Below are 21,055 nucleotides of genomic sequence, written 5' to 3'. Positions count from 1 at the left end.
TCCTTAGTTTTCAATGTTTTTTTACTTACAAATGTATACAAGTAAAAATGTCATCCTATCTTTTCTTGAACTCTTAGAACTTCTTTGTGCCTTAACAGACTTTTTTAATTGTCTGTCCTTTGCAAATGTTTAAAAATATATAAAAAAGAAGATGTGGTATGATTGCCAATGAGACAACTATACACAAAAGACAAAAATGACACAGACATTGACAACTATAGGTCACCATACAGCCTTCAACTATGAGCAAAGCCCATACCGCATAGTCAGCTGTAAAAGGCCCCGATAAGACAATGTAAAACAATTCAAACAAGAAAACTAACAGCCTTATCTATGTAATCAAAGCGCGAAAGCGCTGTAAAGGCAGTTAATTACAGGTTGTGTGTATTTCTAGTCCAGTTATATCATTATCTTCCATAGAACAGAGGTGGTTTGTAGAATTTAAGATTTAGAGTTCTTTTGTACCTAGTTCACCTATATCTAGTCTACTGTTTACAGTATATTTTCTGTGCCTCCCATGAAATGCATTTTAGTCATGGCCTTGTCAGTTTGCTTTAAATTTATGAGTTTGACTGTCCCTTTGGTGTCTTTCGTCCCTCTTCTTTAGACATAAAAGAACTTTTCCTTTTCAATATAAATAGACTATTTTTAATTATTGATTGTATACACATATTTTATGACTCCCATAAAAAATAGTTCACAAAGATTGACTAGTCTCTGTACTGTGTGTATAGCAAGGACATCAAGTAACATAATGGTAAATGTACATAGTAACATGTCAACTTTTTTGATGACCATACCTGTCAACTGTCAGTATTTGCAGAGTATTTCCCCCATCGAGCTCAAGGCTCCCAAATGGAAATTTTGTGAGAGCAATTTTGTCGACTATTTTAAGGAAAACAATTAATTCAACAATGGCTATGAGCTTGTTAATGCACGAAGAAGCCAAAAACCACATTGAAATATATTTGAAGGGAATCCATGACAAATCGCCCCACTTTTTCACTTACTCGCCTCACTTTAAAAACAAGAGTGCACACACTGAAATGTCTCGCCTTCTTTACTAATCATTGATATTCTGTTGATAGTCCTAATAATAAAGCGTTATTACAACTGTCACATAATCTTAACATAAACCAAGAAAACTAAACATTGACCTTTGAACCATGAAAATGAGGTCAAGGTCAGATAAACCATGCCAGGTAGGCATGTACAGCTTACAATTCTTCCATACAACAAATAATATTGACTAATTGCTTATAGTTTAAGAAAAACAGACCAAAACACAAAAGCTTAACACTGAGCAATGAACCGTAAAAAATGAGATCAAGGTCAAATAAAACCTGTGCGACTGACATGTAAATCATGAAATATTTCCATACACCAAATATAGTTGACCTATTGCATAAAGTATTAGAAAAAAAGGCCAAAACTCAAGAACTTAACTTAAACCACTGAACCATGAAAATGAGGTCAAGGTCATATGACACCTACCAGGTAGACCTGTACACCTTACAACCATGCCATACACAAAATATAGGAGACCTATTGCAAACAGTATAAGAAAAACAGACCAAAACACAAAACTTAACTATAACCACTAAACCATGAAAATGAGGTCAAGGTCAGATGACACCTGCCAGTTGGACATGTACACCTTACAGTGCTTCCATACACCGAATATACTAGACCTATTGCTTATAGTATCTCAGATATGGACTTGACCATCAAAACTTAACCTTGTTCGCTGATCCATGAAATGAGGTCGAGGTCAAGTGAAAACTGTCTGACAGACAAGAGGACCTAGCAAGGTACGCACATACCAAATATAGTTATCCAATTACTTACATGTATAATAAGAGAGAATTTAACATTACAAAAAATTTTAACTTTTTTTTCAAGTAGTCACTGAACCATGAAAATGAGGTCAAGGACATTGGACATGTGACTGACGGAATCTTCGTAACATGAGGCAACCATATACAAAGTATGAAGCATCCAGGTCTCCCACCTTCTAAAATATAAAGCTTTTAAGAACTGAGCTAACATCGCCGCAGCCGTATCACTATCCCTGTCGAGCTTTCTGCGACAAAAGTCGCAGACTCGACAAAAAAACTGCCCCAACCTGGATTACCAAATCACCCCACTTGTGAACTGTGTTAAATCCCTTTAATATTACTCCTGCCAACTAGTCCCATCTAATGGAAATGGGTGAAATCTAGATAAATATATTATTAACCAGGATGAATTAAGTAATGCCAACTCGACCCACTTATGGAAAAAGATGTTATTCCATTGAATATAAGTTAAATTCCTTATATTGCATTTTGATACATTTAACTGGTTACTTTTCAATTGTTATGCAAATAACTAAGCTTCAAAACTTAGTTATTCTTCAACAATCAGTTTTTTTTAGAATTATAATCTCAGTATATATCAATAATAGTAATTAAATTAATTTTCGTTTTTTTTGTATTCTGTGTAGATTAGTTTTCATTAAAGTGGTGCGAGTTTTTATGTTTAATTGTATATATATTAATCTAAATATTACTGTTTTTTTATAAGTAGGGCGAGTTGGCAGGAGTAATATTAAACATGATTTAACCAATTTCACATGTGGGGCGATTTGATAAATCAGTTTGTGGCGGTTTTTTAAAAAGTGGGGCGATTAGCCAGTGGGGCAACTTGTCCTGCTTCCATTTGAAGGCCCCCTTGAAGGTTTTGTATGACTATATGGACCATCTTTCACGTAAAACCCCCATGTGCATTTTGAAAAGTTGGCAGATATGTTTCTAACTCCAGGCAAAATGACTACCGGTATGAATGAAAAAGAAAATTTCAATTAAGGCTATGTGGCCATAACAGCTGTCTCATTAGCATTTTAACCACTTCCCATATTTGCAATTAAAACAATAGAAGAAAATTATTTAACGCAAAAACAAAACTTGCTTGTAAATATGAAATTCTCTTTACGGTATGAGTTTTTCTCATTGTTTGAGATTGTACAGTAGTACCTGTAACTGCTTATACCTATTTCTTATTCACTTTTGCTTGATAAACTCACTAAATATCAAATACATTGTACCACATCTCCTTATTTTTATAAGCATTCCAATAACATGAACAATTGTAATTCAATTCTATATACCAAAGCAAAATGAACTGCACCACTTTCATTCACTAGTATGCATCTTTTGGCAAAATACAAGTTCTTAAATGACACAATATATATTTATTGATAAAAAAATAAAATTTAGTATACAACTCTTTAACAAGTATAAAAAAAGCACAGCTGTGTCATAACTTGTGAAATCTTTGCTGAAAACATAGACATTGGTTTTTGAGTAATTCCATATGTGAAGCTCAACATTAGCTCGTCAGCTGGTGGTGGACAGTTAAATATATAGTTCCTTTCTGTAGGCTAGGATGAATGACTTTTCAGGAAAACCAATTTCACAAATCAAAACTTTCCTCTAGATTTCTCCTACAATATTCATCCAGTTTAGTTCTTTTGTTTTAATTGGACACCGTCCTGATTTTTAATTTTGCAAACCATTCAGTCTCTTGCTTGCAAATGGTGCATGAAAATAGGATGGGTATGGCAGTAGACAAGTCTCTTTAAAGTGGGTTTGTGCCCTGAAAAAAAAGTTTTATAACCAGGGGTGTGGAAATGCTATGCCCGACTCGTACATTTGAACAACCGGACAAGTAATTATTTTTGTCTTGGTTGCCCGTGGACAAGTAAAAAAATACACAAGACAAAGTTGAAATCGAACAAAAACATAAAATTAATTTCAAAACGTATAGAGATGTTTAATTTATGTAAGAGAAACAAATGTTCAGCAAAAAACATCAATGTTCATGACGATAAATATTACATAATACCGGAAATAGATCGATTACCAAAATAAATAAAATAAGTATGCGAACCCGAGTCGCGTAACATTGCATTGGCTTTGTCCATTGACCCGGGATCGTCGATTAGGTTTTATCCGTCATTTGCCGGAAGTGTCATTTTGGAGGGAAATCATGTACACACACACGAATTACAGTTAACCCGTACCACCGTAAACTCGTACCAACGTTAACTCGTACCACAAAAAAACAACTCGTACCAATGTAAACTCGTACCACTGCTAACTCGTACCAACTTATTTAAATGTATTTGATTGGTGTTTAAATTATGAACTGTTATTTATCTCTATACCTATATAAAATGTTCTTTTTATATATAGTCACGATACATTTGAAAATAAATAATCAATTGTTTGCTGTGTCAGTATGACTTGTGAGCTATTATTATAAAACCATGGTGCTTATTTTCTTGTTCATATATAGGCTTATATTAGTCTTATAAGAATAAGAATGATGGTTAAAATGATATATTATATGTTTGTAATGATTGTCATGTTTGTCCTGGTAACAATCCAATATTTGGATTTTACACCAATAAAATGATTTGATTTGATTTGATTTGATCTATGGTTTTAATGGTATTGTGAATAGCCAGTATACTTAATGGTAGTGATAGCAGAACCTTCTTTAATTTATCTCTACTTATGAGTTATGAGATTGACTGTCCATCTGTATTGTGAATAATGGAATTGTGAATGGTCAATGGTAGTACTGGCAGAATAACAAAGGATATATATTTTAATTTTTATTTGTTCACATCTATAACATCTTATGATCTCTTATTACATTTAAGATTTCACATGGTATTACATTAATACAATAATGTTTTCAAAGATAACTGGCACTATTGTTACATAATAACTGGCACTATTGTTACATAATAACTGGTACTATTGTTACATATAGAAAAATAAACATTCAAGAAGCACTAATGGTCGCACTAATAGTTCATGTTCAATTATCAATTTACTGGTCGGTGTTTTCTGGTGTTGGTACAGGGCCATTCAAACGCATGGTCTGTTTCAGACGTCTTTTTTTTTCAAGTTTTCATCACAATCCAGTATAAACCTTCAGTAATTCAACTTCTTTTATAAGTTTAGAAAGAAAAAACACCACAAAACATTCATATTTTTTAATTTATTTTAAATGGTACGACTTCCCAGTGGTACGACTTTCCGTTGGTACGAGTTTACTTTTTTGGTACGAGTTAACATGGTACGAGTTTCCGTTGGTACGAGTTAACTTGCTTCCACACACACACGTAGATTGGCTGGTACCCGATCGTAATGTTACACATCACATATATCAAATAGCTAATACCCGGAACGTAGTACCGGGAACCAGGATAAAACGTGGACAACATACATAACTAGAACCGAAATTGAAAACGCTTTACGGTTTCTCGTTCATAAACCGAATTCCGCTTTGAATTATAGAAGATGCAATATTAATCATGTTCAGTCGACTTTTCATTGTTATATCAACGTCTGAACTAATTAAAGAAACTTTAGATGTTAGATAACACTCGAAATTGACCCGACCTCTTTCCTCACGGAATACACATAATGAAAGTTTGTAGTCAGGTTGACTGCTTATAATGCAAAATACACACTAATAACAAGTTCTAAAAAACGAACAATACACACTGATCGTTTCTTTAGTCCCCAATGTAAATGAAAGAAACAAAAACCATATTATACCATAAAAAGAAGAGGAGAAATTCGAACATTTCCGGATCTATTTCTGGCCAAAAGCCCCCCTGCAAAGATTGCGTATGAAAAGATGAACCTCATGACTTAAAAGTCAGGCCTTAAAGCACTGCCTTTAAAAAATGAATGAAAAACAAATATGCAACACATAAACAAAAGACAACCACTGAATTACAGGCTCCTGACTTGGGACAGGCACATACATAAATAATGTGGCGGGGTTAAACATGTTTGCAGGATCCCAACCCTCCACCTAAAATGCCCTAACCTAATGATGTCCATTTTCAATGAACTAGTACACACTTTTATTTACATGATTTAGGGGCCAGCTGAGGACCACCTCTGGGCGCCAAATTTTCTCACAGCATTTAAGACCCTTTGGTGGCCTTCTGCTGTTGACTGAGCACTCTTTGGTCGGGTTGTTGTCTCTTTGATCTATTCCCCATTTCCATTCGCAATTTTATTGAAATAAGGCGAATTATGTAGGTCAAGGATCTATAATGTTCTAGTAACCAGTCTTCATGCCTAACCACAAGTCCTTCGGCATAGGATTATAACAAATAATTCTTTGAAAAGAAAGGATAAAAATCATTAGAGAAACAATTCCACCACTATAGCTTTTAAGTGTATTACAATATTTCTCCACTCTCAACTGTTAAACTTGAATTATTTAAAAAGCTAGGCAAGCATCGTGCTTAAAATATTAAAATTTAACTGTCTCGAGTGGAGAAATATCATAACACACCTGTTGCAGTTGTGGAATCTATATTTCTACTATTCACATTTAAATCTTTTGACAATTCAATTCTCGTTCGCAATATTCACTTATACTCATGATCATAAATATTTAATGCATGGGTACCTACATGTATAGCTACTAATTCTCATTAATCTCTAATGGGTACTTACTAATTCTCATTAAACCTTAATCATTAAATGGGTACCTACAAGTTCTCAATAGATGAAAGGTACATATGCTTAACGAATCATAGGTAAGACTTATTTTAGGGATCCTTTATTTAGACATATTTATAAAATAGTCGTGGAACTTCGTAAAATTATCCTACATGCAACGACACTTATTAAATGTTTAGGATATCGGGACGTACGATAAGTAAACTTATGCATGTTATGATACCACCAGGTCGCAGGAGATAACACTACACAATATCCTAATTCTAGAGTAGTCAGACGGAAAAAAATGCCTCTAAAAGACCAAAAACCGGCCCTCCCCACTCTTCAATATTACAATGTTGCACTATTTAACCTAAGAAAATGTCAAAGCAAATGCATTGTCTTCCTCCCTTACAGCAAAGTAAGACAAATTAAAACACAGATACTTCCTTGATTCAAAATTTGCAACGCTCAAAAAAATAAAATGAAAATGAAGGAAAAAAGATGATCTTTATACTACATTTGTACTATGTCATATACTGGTGCTCGTTTAATAACTTTAAATTCATAGGCGCCTCTCCCCTGGTAATATTCGTTGCCCCCCTTAATGTGTATATATGATACACCAGAGCAATGGAACGGTTATTTTAGCGTAGTATAATTGCGTTTTGTCTATAGTCCTGAACATTCATGAAATATTAGCCACTGGACGATAAGTGACAACTTCGCGTCTATCTTCCAAACATGTGTACTGTTAAATCGTCATTATAAGATCCACCATATATACGGTGCAAAATTTTAGATTTATTTTCCTGTTGTATAAAATCTGTTTTTTCTAGATTTATTCAACATTACTTTTTAAAAACATTGTAGCATCATTTTTTAGTAAATCTTGATATTCCACTTTGACAATTTGCTGAAAGTGTACTATAAAAAATAAAAATAAATTTGAAGCTTGTCGTCACTTGTCGTTAAATTAAGACTTTAACTTCTTCAATAATGTCGCCTTTGAAATGTGAATCGTGAAAGTCATGCTTAAAAATTCCCACGGAAATGTGTACTCGTTGTTTACGTATAAATTAACGTATTGGACGTAAGTGTATTTGACACTATTTTTCTCTGTTTGATTATATTAAAATCGTGTATTATTTACAATATTATTATTGAAAAATAAACTTGATTTAGAAAAGAATGATTTTTTACTGGATAAACAAAGACTCTTTTAACTGTTATTGTGGAAATGAAATACATGCTTCCTTTACGTTCATTCGTACCTTTCGTCAATTTGTAAAAAAGCTCTATTAAACCCTTATCATTAAATGGATAAGTACTATATATAGTTAGTTTTCATTAATCATGTTAATCCAAAATGGTTACCACCTAATTCTCATTAATCCCTATTCATGCTAATCATGCTAATGGGTACCTACTATCCTAAATATAAACTCTCATTTCCATATTGATAAAATTTAAGTAAGTTTTTCTACATGTATATGAATGGGATTTTGAATAAATAAGCATATATTCACCTGCGGAAAAAGTACATTCACCTTGGAAAACGTCAGGAGCTTTTATGTGCATAATTTTGTTAAAAAAAAAATTCTATGTACAATCGGTTTTCAAATGGTTTTGGTAAATACTTGCCAATACATACATTTCTCCCAGAAAATGAAATAAAACAATTACTGTCTTTTTTTCCTGTAAATATGTAGTTTAATTGACTTTTGAAAAACTGATAACCATAATAAAAAGCAATTTTACATTACATACAATGTACCTGTCAAGCCAGTTTCACATCATTTCCCTTTAAGCAGTTACCAACTTAACTTTTTTTCATTTCTTGTCGATTTTTATCAAACATGTCAACAGAAACCAAATTTCTTAGCATGCTTCGTTTCAGATTATCAGTTCCTCCGCAGATGGGTCGGTCAATTTAATTTAAGTTTCATCGTTATAAGTAATATTTTATTCCGTAAGTGAGAATGTCAGTACCGGTAAATATCATCTACATCATATACTGTATAGACCACCACACCCAGTGCATTGCCTTTGATTTTATAAACGGAACTACAGGGTGCTTAGTGGGCAAACAAGCCAATATTCTGAGAACTTTTGACTATTTTTTTTAATTTATATCCAGGGACTCCTATACATTTTTAGATGAAAATTTAATGTTGGAGCAACTTTCACCCACCTTTCACCATGAAAAAACTTTTACGCTGTTGCATGATCGAAAATATTTCATTCCTTCATTTCCATGTAAGGAATGCTGAACAGACTGATATACATTGCTTATTATACATGTTATATATATATGTATTTCATTATAGAATAACTACTATTTTCCTTAACTATCATTTTTAGCTCACCTGGCCTAAAAGGCCAAGGGAGCTTTTCTCATCATTTGGCGTCCGTCGTCTGTCGTCCGATGTCCGGCGTTAACTTTTACAAAAATCTTCTCCTCTGAAACTACTGGGCCAAATTAAACCAAACTTAGCCACAATCATCATTAAAGTATCTAGTTTAAAAAAATGTGTTTTATGACCCGGCCAACCAACCAAGATGGCCGCCATGGCTAAAAATAGAACATAGGGGTAAAATGCAGTTTTGGCTTATAACTCAAAAACCAAAGCATTTAGAGCAAATCAGACGGGGTAAAATTGTTTATCAGGTCAAGATCTATCTGCCCTGAAATTTTTAGATGAATCAGACAACCCATTGTTGGGTTGCTGCCCCTAAATTAGTAATTTTAAGGAAATTTTACTGTTTTTGGTTATTATCTTGAATATTATTATACATGTAGATAGAGATAAACTGTAAACAGCAAAAATGTTCAGCAAAGTAAGATTTACAAATAAGTCAACAGGACCAAAATGGTCAGTTGACCCCTTTAGGAGTTATTGCCCTTTATAGTCAATTTTGAACCATTTTTCATAAATCTTAGTTAACTTTTACAAAAATCTTCTCCTCTGAAACTAATGGGCCAAATTTTACCAAACATTGCCAGAATCATTATTAGGCTATCTACATGTAGTTTAAAAATTGTGTTTTGTGACCAGGCAAACCAACCAAGATGTCGGCTATGGCTAAAAATCGAACATAGGGGTAAAAATGCAGTTTTTGGCGTATAACTCAAAAACCAAAGCATTTACAGCAAATCTGACAAAGGGTAAAATTGTTTATCTGGTCACGATCTATCTGCCCTGATCATGATTTTTCAGATGAATTGGACAACTCGTTGTTAGGTAACTGCCCCTAAATTGAAACATCATTCGAACATGGTTTAAATGACTTACATAGCTAATTTCATAGTAATATACTATGCAACATTCATCTTTCAATTTTGAATGAAAAACTGAAGCCAGATGTATCAATTGCATTGCAAACTACAAAATGAACTTCGAATTGTATAATTTATGATACTATTTTTTTTTAGTTTTCAAGTTGCAGTTAATATTCATGTTTTGTGAGTGATGATGTATTTATTTTTAAACTTGAAGAGTGATCAAATATTACATGCATCAGTAATTGCTGTACTAATATGCTTTAGTTTAACGTCTTATTTTGTACTCGTTTAAAAAAGGGAGATGCTGATTGTGCAAGCAATCATGTGTTCCACTTGTAACACTTTTTTCTCTGTTAAAATACTGGATCCAACCTTTATCTATTTATTTAAAATTTTCGTTAGCATTTGCAGACGTTACCTAATAATCATGATAATGCAATCAAGTGTTAAAGTGATTAGTAATTTTAGCCGGATATCCCTTAGGGCATGAAATTTGTAATCAGGAGGACCCTTTGGATTGTAATACAAAAAGCTTAAGGGTAAATTGATTATGGTTGCTAACCGCGAAAATGGGGGTCGCTAAAGAAACAAAAACATTTTTTTATAAATGTACAACAGCAGTTTTTTTTACATTGTTTGAGAATGGCGGATGATAATTTAATGATGGCGGTGATCATTGGACATGTTGGACGGTGGTAGATGATATCTTAACAATGGTGGTGCGCCATCTTAAAACAGGTCATGGAGATCCCCTATATTTATACAGATATAAGATGTGGTTTGAGTGCCAATGAGACAACTCTCTAAGTCACAATTTGTTAAAGAAAAACCATGGTAGGTCAAAGTCTTCAACGTGGGTCTCATTGGGGTCGAAGCGTGACACGGCATTGCTGATTTTTTGTAAGTGTGACACGTAAAAGCCGAATTATTATGCCGTTTAAACAGGAAATGGAGTCTAGCAGGACCCGGGGAAATGACAAAAAATGAGAATTGTTTTAAGTACATGGTGTAAGCAGGAAAGGGGAATCTGTCAAAACAGTAAGTGGGATCAAGGGTTAGAACTGGTTCCCCCAATGAGACCCAAAAGGACTACTGAAAAAAATAAGTTTTCCTTACCACTGTTATTTTCATGCAGACAGGTCGCCATTACATGTATGGTTCAGTCAAGTGATATGTATAAGATGGTGCAAATGCGGACTGAGTGTGGCCTGTCTACGGTTTGCTTGTTTCAAACATCGAAGCCGTTACACAAACTATATGTATGTCCGGTTGAAATAGTTAAACTGAGGACAATTATTTAAATTATTGTTTTTGTTAGAAATTTGTCACTGATAGAAGAGGACCCCAAACAAATCTATTAACCGTACAGCACTTAGCAAAGCAATGGTACCATAATTTCACAGAGTATTTGAAAATTGATTAATATCACAAGGACACTTATTTGTCCCGAAAACATGATTTTAACATGAGGGCTTAGAAATTATTTGCAAATGGCTAATGAGCTGGTACGCTAATTAATACCCTGGCATCAATTGCACATTGTATATATATATATATATAGAGAAAGTATATATATATATATATATATAAGTGCCTATAAATAGCAGCACATGACATACAAATCTAAGGGAGTGTGGATTAATCAGTACAGAGATTAATTCAATTACACAAATAAAATTATAGATTGCCTAACAATGTAATTTTAACACACTATTTAATATGTAAATATAAGAATGTTTAAAATATTTACAAAATGATGAAAATAAACGCAATATTTCACTAGACCAACTAGCTTTATCAAGCGTGCATCTATCCAGGTGAAATCAGATGTAGATGATAAGAAACTTTTGCAGCTCAATGTATATGTTGAACTTAGCTGCCTTGAAAATAAGAAAAAAATTTAAGAAAATTTTGCAGCTCAATGTCTATGTTGAATTTGGATTGAGCTGCCTTAAAAATAAAAAAATAAATAAATTTTTGCAGCTCCATGTATATGTTGCTCTTGGATTTAGCTGCCTTAAAAATATATAATTGGAAGTTGAAATTAGCAACCTCCATTGGCCGATATTACGGGATAAAAAGGACGATGCTTTGTTTTTAAATTATTCTTTATCTTTCCTGTATCTTTGTATCTTTTTAAAGATACAGGAAAGATAAAGAATAATTTAAAAACAAAGCATCGTCTTTTTAAAGATACAGGAAAGATAAAGAATAATTTAAAAACAAAGCATCGTCCTTTTTATCCCGTAATATCGGCCAATGGACGTTGCTAATTTCAACTTCCAATTATATATTTTTAAGGCAGCTAAATCCAAGAGCAACATATACATGGAGCTGCAAAAATTTATTTATTTTTTTATTTTTAAGGCAGCTCAATCCAAATTCAACATAGACATTGAGCTGCAAAATTTTCTTATATTTTTTTCTTATTTTCAAGGCAGCTAAGTTCAACATATACATTGAGCTGCAAAAGTTTCTTATCATCTACATCCGATTTCACCTGGATAGATGCACGCTTGATAAAGCTAGTTGGTCTAGCGAAATATTGCGTTTATTTTCATCATTTTGTAAATATTTTAAACATTCTTATATTTACATATTAAATAGTGTGTTAAAATTACATTGTTAGGCAATCTATATATATATATATATATATAAACGCCTAAAAAGTGTACATAACAACACCAATAACACAAAAAGGAACTATAAATGTAATTATTTATAAATATTTCGGATAACAGATATCCTTCGTCAGTCAGATTCTGATGTTAAATGAATCATCTTTAAGTCTTCTTAGATTAAACTTTTACTAAATCTTGAAATTTATACAATAAAAAAGGCAAACCGAACATCAGTTAAGACGCTTGCATCATTGCAAAACTATATTTTTATTTTATTGTGTACATGTATCGTTACTTGTAACGATCCAGCGCCCTCGTGGGAAAAATCGTTGACTACTATTCAGACGTTTTATATATATATATATATATATACATAATATATTTTCCGCAAAACCAACATTTACCATGTTATATAATATATTAAAGATTAGAATTATTACGTTAAATGGAAACTGACGGTATGAATCTGTTCCTGGACCCATTCTCCATACGAGGCATTTTACATAACCTGTAAATCTTTGAAAAGAAAAGACATCATAGATGGATAATCAGGGGTAGATTAAGGCGGGGTCTGGCGGGCGAGGGCTCTAAAATTCGCAAACCATTGGTTGTCTTCAGCCATGTCAGCTCAATAAAGTATCTGAGCAGACGACGAAAAATTAATGTTGTCGCATTACATCTGTCATTTGTCTGTTAACATTCAAAGAATTATATAAAACAGTAAGTTTAACAGAATCAACATGATTACTAACAAAGTTTGTTTCCAGTTATTGGAGAAAAAAATATTGTTTGTTTCACCCTCAGCTGCCACTATACATGCTATATGTAATGCTAAAATTGAAAGAAAAAAATTGTGTTCAACTTGTGGCCAAAAAATAGCCAAAGGCGAAAAAAAAAGTTTGTCCAGAAAAAAATCCATACCCCCCCCTCCCCCAGGAAATCTAATGGGTGCTTCCTTAATGAAAGATAGAAATACTGGTTCAAACAAAAGGTTAGTTTATTATTTTGTATCATTATTATTATATACAAATATACGTTGACAGGTCAAAAAGGCCCAAACCCGTATTTCCATATTACAAAGGATCCCATTAAAATAAAAATATCTTTGAAAGCATCTCATTCTAATTTAAGTGGTTAGGTCCCCTAATCTAAAACCATTGATCCGCCCATGATAATACATGTAATAGTGCAACACAAATAAACTTTACCTCGCTGCTAGTTAATGGGTCGCCATTTTGGTCTTGGTCACATGATATGAATAAAATGGTGCAAACGGGGACCGAGTGTATCACGTCCGCGCTTTGCAAGTTACCAACATGTAAGCCGTCACACAAACTATGTCCGGTTGAAATAGTTGAATTGAGGACAAATGTTTTTAAAATTGTTTTTGAAAGAAAATTTGTTTCTGATAGAAAAGGACGCCAAAAAATTCGATTAACAGCACTTTGACAATTGGGGACGTCCCCGTTTGATATGTGTCCCCAATTGAAGGGTTTCCTACACGTGTGACACGACTGACAAACGCACACACACACACACACACACACACACACACTCACACATACACATACTATATAGCTATCACGTAATGAATTTGAAGGTTGAAAAACATTAAATAATAAGGAATACAAACATACAGTTGTATCTTAATTATTTTAACAAGTTTATAAGTGGTTACTATAATAAAGTGCAATAATGTATAGATGTACATGTATAACGCAGATGCCCTATTGTTGTGAAAGGAAGAGAAGCGACACATAAATAAGGTCTTCTCGTTTAAAAGTATAGATACTAGAAAAAAAATGTGAGCACTTAAACCGCTTCTAAAAAGATGTATTAGATTCTAATTATTACATACACGGCTGCAATCATGAAGTTTCGGGTTAAATTAAGCTTTAGCTTATTTTTCACTCAGACTGTATATTACGTTTTCACGGGGAATATGTGTCCAGTTATGTACATGTATGTTGCATGTTTTACGGGAATTTAATATGATTTGATAGCGACATTTCAAAACAGAATAGTATGACACAAAGAAAGGTAAAACTAAAAACTTACTCGCAACAATTTTGGCTTCCCCAATAACCTGAAAATATTTTATTTTTTATTTTCGTGTAATATTCAAGTTGTAAGTATGAGGATTTGGATTGGTTGTCCTTTATTTCTATATTCTTTCATTTGTGTGCCTTTTGTTTTATATTCTTTCTATTTTTTTACCATTCTTTTTATTTGTATATTGGAGCACCTGAGCACCTTAAAATTATTTACTCTTATTTTTTTTTGGTCCATTTAATTTGTATTTTCAACATTATTTAGGTGCAGAACAAACATTAAATCATTTCCTTTCAAATATTTAATAGAGGCCAAGAAAATTCTGACTAAAGTGCTCGACCCAATGTTTCAGAGACCGATAGACGAACAGACGGACGGAAAAGAGATTTTACTCATATTTCCAGTTGGTGAGGCAGTACAAAATTAAATAAATATATTGTTAACTAAATGTTCACAATAAACACTACATAAAAACTGTGGAATAGCTTGAAAAGGGTGAACCATCCCATCTATCGTTTGTACAAAGTCAAGAAAAAGGGAATTGTTATCTTATAGTTCGTTTCATTGTGTGTTGCATTGTCGTTTGCTTTTTGTTGCACTTTATTGTTTCTTTGTCTCGGTTGTTTCGTCTTTTATTTGATGTGTTTACCTCAGTAATAGTTTGTTACCCGGGTTTGTTATTACTCAATCGATATATGACTTTCGAACAGCCGTATACTACTGGATTTTTTTATTTGTAGACATATGCTGTTTCATATTATCTTGTTTTCTTTTTATTTATTATTATTCATCTTTTTTTTTTTGGGGGGGGGGGGGGGGTGTTAGTAAGATTGATTGTTTGTTATTGTTGTTATTGTTTTGGGGTTGTTTGTTGTTTTTTTTTCGTTTTTTTTTAGGGGGGGGGGGGGGGGTAATTCTCGTTTGATTTTCGTTGTGTTGTCCCCGTATTATCTTGCAGTCTTTGGCCTATCTTGAATGTACCAACCGCTAGATGTCTTTAAGGTAAACTCAATCTGTGTCGTTTGTCTTATTGGCGTTTATCAAGTCAAATAGTCAAATCAAATATTTTATTGTCGTATAAACTTCAGTTTGTGCACAACATATATATTTACACAATAAACAAACATATATACATACATATTAAACATACATAATTGCACCTGTCCTAAGTCAGGAATCTGATGTACAGTAGTTGTCGTTTGTTTATGTAATATATACGTGTTTCTCGTTTCTCGTTTTGTTTATATAGATTAGACCGTTGGTTTTCCCGTTTGAATGGTTTTACACTAGTAATTTTGGGGCCCTTTATAGCTTGTTGTTCGGTGTGAGCCAAGGCTCCGTGTTGAAGGCCGTACTTTAACCTATAATGGTTTAGTTTTTAAATTGTTATTTGGATGGAGAGTTGTCTCATTGGCACTCACACCACATCTTCCTATATCTATATAATAAAAACAGCATCAAAATATTAAAAACAAGTTTATCAAGCACTATTGTTTTCTGCTATAAATAATGTAATGACTCTGTTCTTGGCTTCGTGGTTCTAAAATTAGAACAATACCTTTTTGGAAAAACACTGTCAAACAAACGTCTTATAATAAAAATTTCATAACAGTAGTATACTAACAGTGTTGCATCTCACCTTGAATTTAAATATTACGTATTTTTCGATTGTACGGCTAGCCAATGGTATGAGTGTTTCAGAGGTTGTTCCGGTTTTATTTTTTATTTCAATTGACATGAAAAACTGCATTAGTCGAGACATGACAACCTAGAAACAAAAAGCAGTCACAATTTTTATATCTACTGTTATTTTTTCTGTTATGAGAGTCATTTCATTAGACATTTAATGAATGGCTATTATTTATTTTGAATTTATTGAACCATAAAGCTAATTTTTGACTCTTCACATTGAATAATCCGCGAAGCGGATTATGTAAAATGTGAAGAGTCAAAAATTAGTTTTATGGTTCAATAAAATCAAAATAAATTATTGCCATTCATTATAAATAAATTTCTATCAAAAATAAGGCTCAAAGAACTTTTTATATTATTTATCTTGACAATAACAATGTACGCACATGCTGGCGTATGAATACACAACGTCAGAGTGGGCGTGTCGCCATTAAAATTGGCAACATTGAAAATAAAACTAATAATTTTAACCAATCAGAAGACAGTAAATACACAAAATTTATTTATTTATATATAAGACATGATATTTCACATATCAATTAAGCCCTCTAATTGGGTATGTGAGTACACCAATAACAAAATGAAGTATGAACATATTCACATTAGAACATTGTAAACAAATTATCAATATTAGGGAGCTACCATATAATTTTTAGGGGGGAGGGGGGTAGGATGAAAAATGTTGTCCTGCATTTTTTTTAGCTGTTATCTCTGTCCTGCCTTTTTATTTTTCACTCTGTTCGGTCCTGCCTTTTTCTTTAACTCAAAACACCTGTCCTGCCTATTTTTTTTAAATTTCATCCTAAATTCACCCCCCCCCCCCCCCCAATTAAAATCAAATGGTAGTTCCCTTAGTATAACTATATAATGAATTTTGATCTGTGACAGGAATACAAATTAAAGAAACGCGATTAAGCACATGAATCAAAAGGTTTTAATATTTTATAACATAAAAATAAAAATGTATTGATATAAATGGTAAATTATGTATATTTGACGTTGGTTGCCATTAGGATATGGGCCTCTGGCAGCCATGCTAAAATCGGTAACTACATGTTCATGTTATAATCATAGAATGAATGAAACCTCTAGGATGTAGATGATTTTGATTCATAGTGAATTTCATTTGGTAGTTAGGCCTCATTGTTTCTGATTTTTTTGTCACAGGCATGGATGGTGGATATTGTTACAAGGAAGATTATGTGTAACAATATGATGGCGAATGTAACCTCATCTTTGATGGAATGGGTCAATAAGTTTTTTTTTTCATTTTAAACATACTAGAACACACATGCGAAATCGCGGGCATTCAGAGCGAAGTTTAAAGTATGTAAAGTGTTATTGGAACAATTTTCAAGTTGTGAAATATTGAATGACTTGAGAATTCAGCAAAAGTATCATAAGTCATAGCTAAAGGTTATTGGGGACAGGAAAATGCTTTTTTTTTTTATCCCTCCTCCTTTATTTCCAATATTCCCATTTTTTGGTTTTCTATCAATTTCAATATGAACATACATTTTGGGATGTTATGAACATTCAAGTAAGGAGTCTGTAATTCAGTGGTTGTTGTTTATGTGTTACATATTTGTTTTTCGTTCATTTTTTTGTACATAAATAAGGCCGCTAGTTTTCTGGTTTGAATTGTTTTACATTGTCAGTACGGGGGCTTTTAAAGCTGAGTATGCGGTATGGGCTTTACTCGTTGTTGAAGGTCGTACGGTAACCTACAATTGTTAATATCTGTGTCATATTGGTCTGTTGTGGGGAGTTGTCTCAACAGGGCAATCATACCACATCTTCTTTTTTTATAATCAATGAATTTTGTAAAAGATTTATTGACTGAAGAATTTCAGAAAAGGTATTAAAAGTTCACATGAATATTTTAAGCGCTTATCTGTTTATTATGAACATTCATTACTATATAAATATAGTGTATTTACTTTCCATTCTAAGTTTTTCTTATCGATCCATAGTGATATCATTCATATAGTATACAGACCCTCTCTATTTAATAAACTCTGTGACTGCCGTGGATAGTAAACTTGAAAATGAAAGCAGATATAATTCTGAAAATACACTTTATTCTTTGTCAGGGACGTACATAGAATCTTTGTTCTTTGTATAGTATGTTCAAAGTATACAGAAAAACGCAAACCGGAAGTCTAATCCGACTTAAAATTTCGTCCAATGACGGGACAATATCCGGATGCCTTTTTTCTCGTTTTTCTCCAAAAATAACTCAATCTGAATAATCATATGAATGGATGACAAATGGCACTATGCACTGTACCTATAGGACACAGAGGCGTGCTGATCAATTAATTGTGGAAAGAAGAGAAGCGACACCCAAATGAGGTCTTCTCGTTTAATAGTATAGATTCTCGTTTAATAGTATAGATATAGGATGAGCGGATCATATAAACCGGAGGGAAAATATGATACAAGCCCAAACGATAAAATATAAACAAGTCTAAATTGAAAACTACGTTCAAACCTATGATTGCGTTGGATAAAAACCGCAATTTTTATACGTGTGCATGTAAAACAAATTTCGTTATGTAGAGTAGAAGGGTCTAAATACTGCACAAACAACATTTTCCAAAACACCAAAAAAGTGAAAAAGTATATTGAAACAAAACGTATTTGACTAACAACTGTATATATATATATATACATTGTACGCACTGTGATTGAATTAAATTATATTATATAATACGCACTGTGATTGAATTAAATTTCACTGCTGAAAGCAAGGTCAGCGTTTTCCCTGTGTTAGGTAACGTGTGCAAGGAGTACATAGTCTCATATACATTATATGATATGTTATCAAAAATCATCAAAATGATAGGCCATGGTAATCGATAAATTAAAGATATTTTGTGTTTGCACAGGCAGGTTTTTTTACCAACATCTTTCAGTTGAAAACAGAAAGATTAACATACTACTATAATTTATTTTCACTTTTCCTTACTTTTTTATCTGAAGGAAAATATTTGAAAAATAACGCTTTGATCTCAAAGAGTTACCAGTTTAAACTTATTTAAGATTGAATAGACAAATGGTGTATTTTTCAATCATTTACATTGTTAGTGTCACACTCCTAATTCGACTTTGTTGAGAAAAAAAATTAAAGGTTGGGCGTAATTAAAAAAAAAGGTTGAACAAGTTATTTAAGAAGAAAACACTCAATCATAAACAACAATAGTCTTGGCCTTATACAGTTTTGTTTACGTGTAACTTGAAAAGATGGCTAACTTTAGAGACAAAGTTGTCCTAGTAATGCGGGGTTCACACATTGCCGATTATTGCTCCCGTTTTAGATCAGACAGCAATACGATATGAAAAGTGAAAAAGTCGGATTGGTATCCTCAATTATCTGGAATGTCCTATCATTGTCTGAACGCATTCGTTTTAGTTCGTAACAGATTCCTACAGATCGGGAAGTGTCCGAATAGTTCGGCAAAGCATCCCGACAGTTAGGTGCGTCCCGTAACATTCGGGGCAACTCAGCCGATTTTGTCTAATCGGATTACAATCGTGGCTATGTCGTGACAGATTCTGCTGTATCGGATCGAATTCCGAACAATGTCTTGTGTATTCTGGACGGTGTCCTGTGGAACGGGAATGATCCGGAGTAATTTTTCATAGTTGTTTTTCTGCCGATTGAGTCCAGATTGCATCCAGATCTTGTCGATTGCGAACCGTTTTTTGCCGAAACCGTTCCGAAACAGTCCCGTTATTAATACGAAATTCGTCAACGATACCCACGTCAGAGTCCCGACAACTACAGATTACAATACGACTGAGACCAGACAAAGCCGTTTGCAATGCGATAGAGCGGACCGTGATAGGATTACGTTCCGACAGTACCTGATCATCCCGAATATGCCGACAGTTTTCGAACAAATAACTTCCGTCAGCGTCGGTTCACAGTCTGGTCACTGTCTGATCTCAGTCGGATTACATTCGGTAGAGTCGGGACGCAGTCGTGACAGACTCGGTCGAATTTTACCTGGCGAAAAATACAAATCGGATTAGAAGCGGATTCAGAACGGGATTATCGGGACTTATTCGCTTAGAAACGGTTGAATATCGGTGCTTCCTGGACACTATCTGATTGTTGTCGTGATCAAATTATTTTTTTTACAAATTTTAATTTAAGTTTGAATTTCCATCCACGATTCACAGGATCTTGATCAGACTTTTAATAAATTTTAATCGGGAATGGTCCTGTCAAGAACGGTAGTAAAAATCGTGAATGTGTGACCCCAGCTTAACAGGTAGGGATATATTATGTTCTGCTATACGTTTTACTCATATTGTAACCCCGGGATTGAGACACTCGTCTGCTATAGTTTCTGTATAACCCGTGAAATATATAAATTTGTTGTATAAATCATAATGCATATCTGTGTGCATTTTTTACATTTTAATATATATAGACTACTTACTGACTGATCGAGAGACGTCCTTGACGATAATGATAACCGTGTTATAAAAATTCAAGGACACATGAAGTCAAAATCGCGCGGGAAATTTAATTTTAGTTTAGTAAAAAATGTTCTCATATAAACAAGAACACTGTAAACTCAATTGTTTTTCATTTTTTTAAGCCTTTTATTTATCAACCTGAAATAGTGTGATGCCTAATCCCTATATATAATTACAAGCTAATTTAACAGGAGTAACACTACCGTTGTTACTAGCAGAACCGGAATTATTGACATATTCTGACAACCTAAAATAACCTTCTGATTGTGCGGTTCGCGTTGCTAAAAAAAGCAGCAACCATTAGATTTTTTTGGGGGGGGGGGGGGGGGGGGGTGCTATGGATTTTTTTTTCTGGACAATCTATTTTTTAGGCGACAAGTCGAAAACAATATTTT

General features: G+C 33.3%; 1 protein-coding gene across 1 annotated transcript in view; it reads right to left on the bottom strand.

Annotated features, from left to right (window-relative positions):
• LOC134690991 (uncharacterized) overlaps positions 1-20,655 on the bottom strand; it is an 82,975-nt gene extending 62,320 nt beyond the window's left edge. Inside the window, exons 1-3 of the mRNA XM_063551173.1 lie at positions 20,621-20,655; positions 16,117-16,245; positions 14,484-14,511 (exon numbers count right to left, since the gene is read on the bottom strand). Of these exons, the coding sequence (XP_063407243.1) occupies positions 14,484-14,511; positions 16,117-16,239 (151 nt within the window). The 5' untranslated portion in view covers positions 16,240-16,245; positions 20,621-20,655. The remainder of the gene's footprint in view (positions 1-14,483; positions 14,512-16,116; positions 16,246-20,620) is intronic.
• Positions 20,656-21,055: the final 400 nt, after the last annotated feature.

Source organism: Mytilus trossulus, chromosome 11, assembly GCF_036588685.1.
Source record: "Mytilus trossulus isolate FHL-02 chromosome 11, PNRI_Mtr1.1.1.hap1, whole genome shotgun sequence".
Classification (NCBI taxonomy): domain Eukaryota; kingdom Metazoa; phylum Mollusca; class Bivalvia; order Mytilida; family Mytilidae; genus Mytilus; species Mytilus trossulus.
Note: the sequence above shows the minus strand (reverse complement) of the source record. Positions and strands in the feature narration are given on the sequence as shown.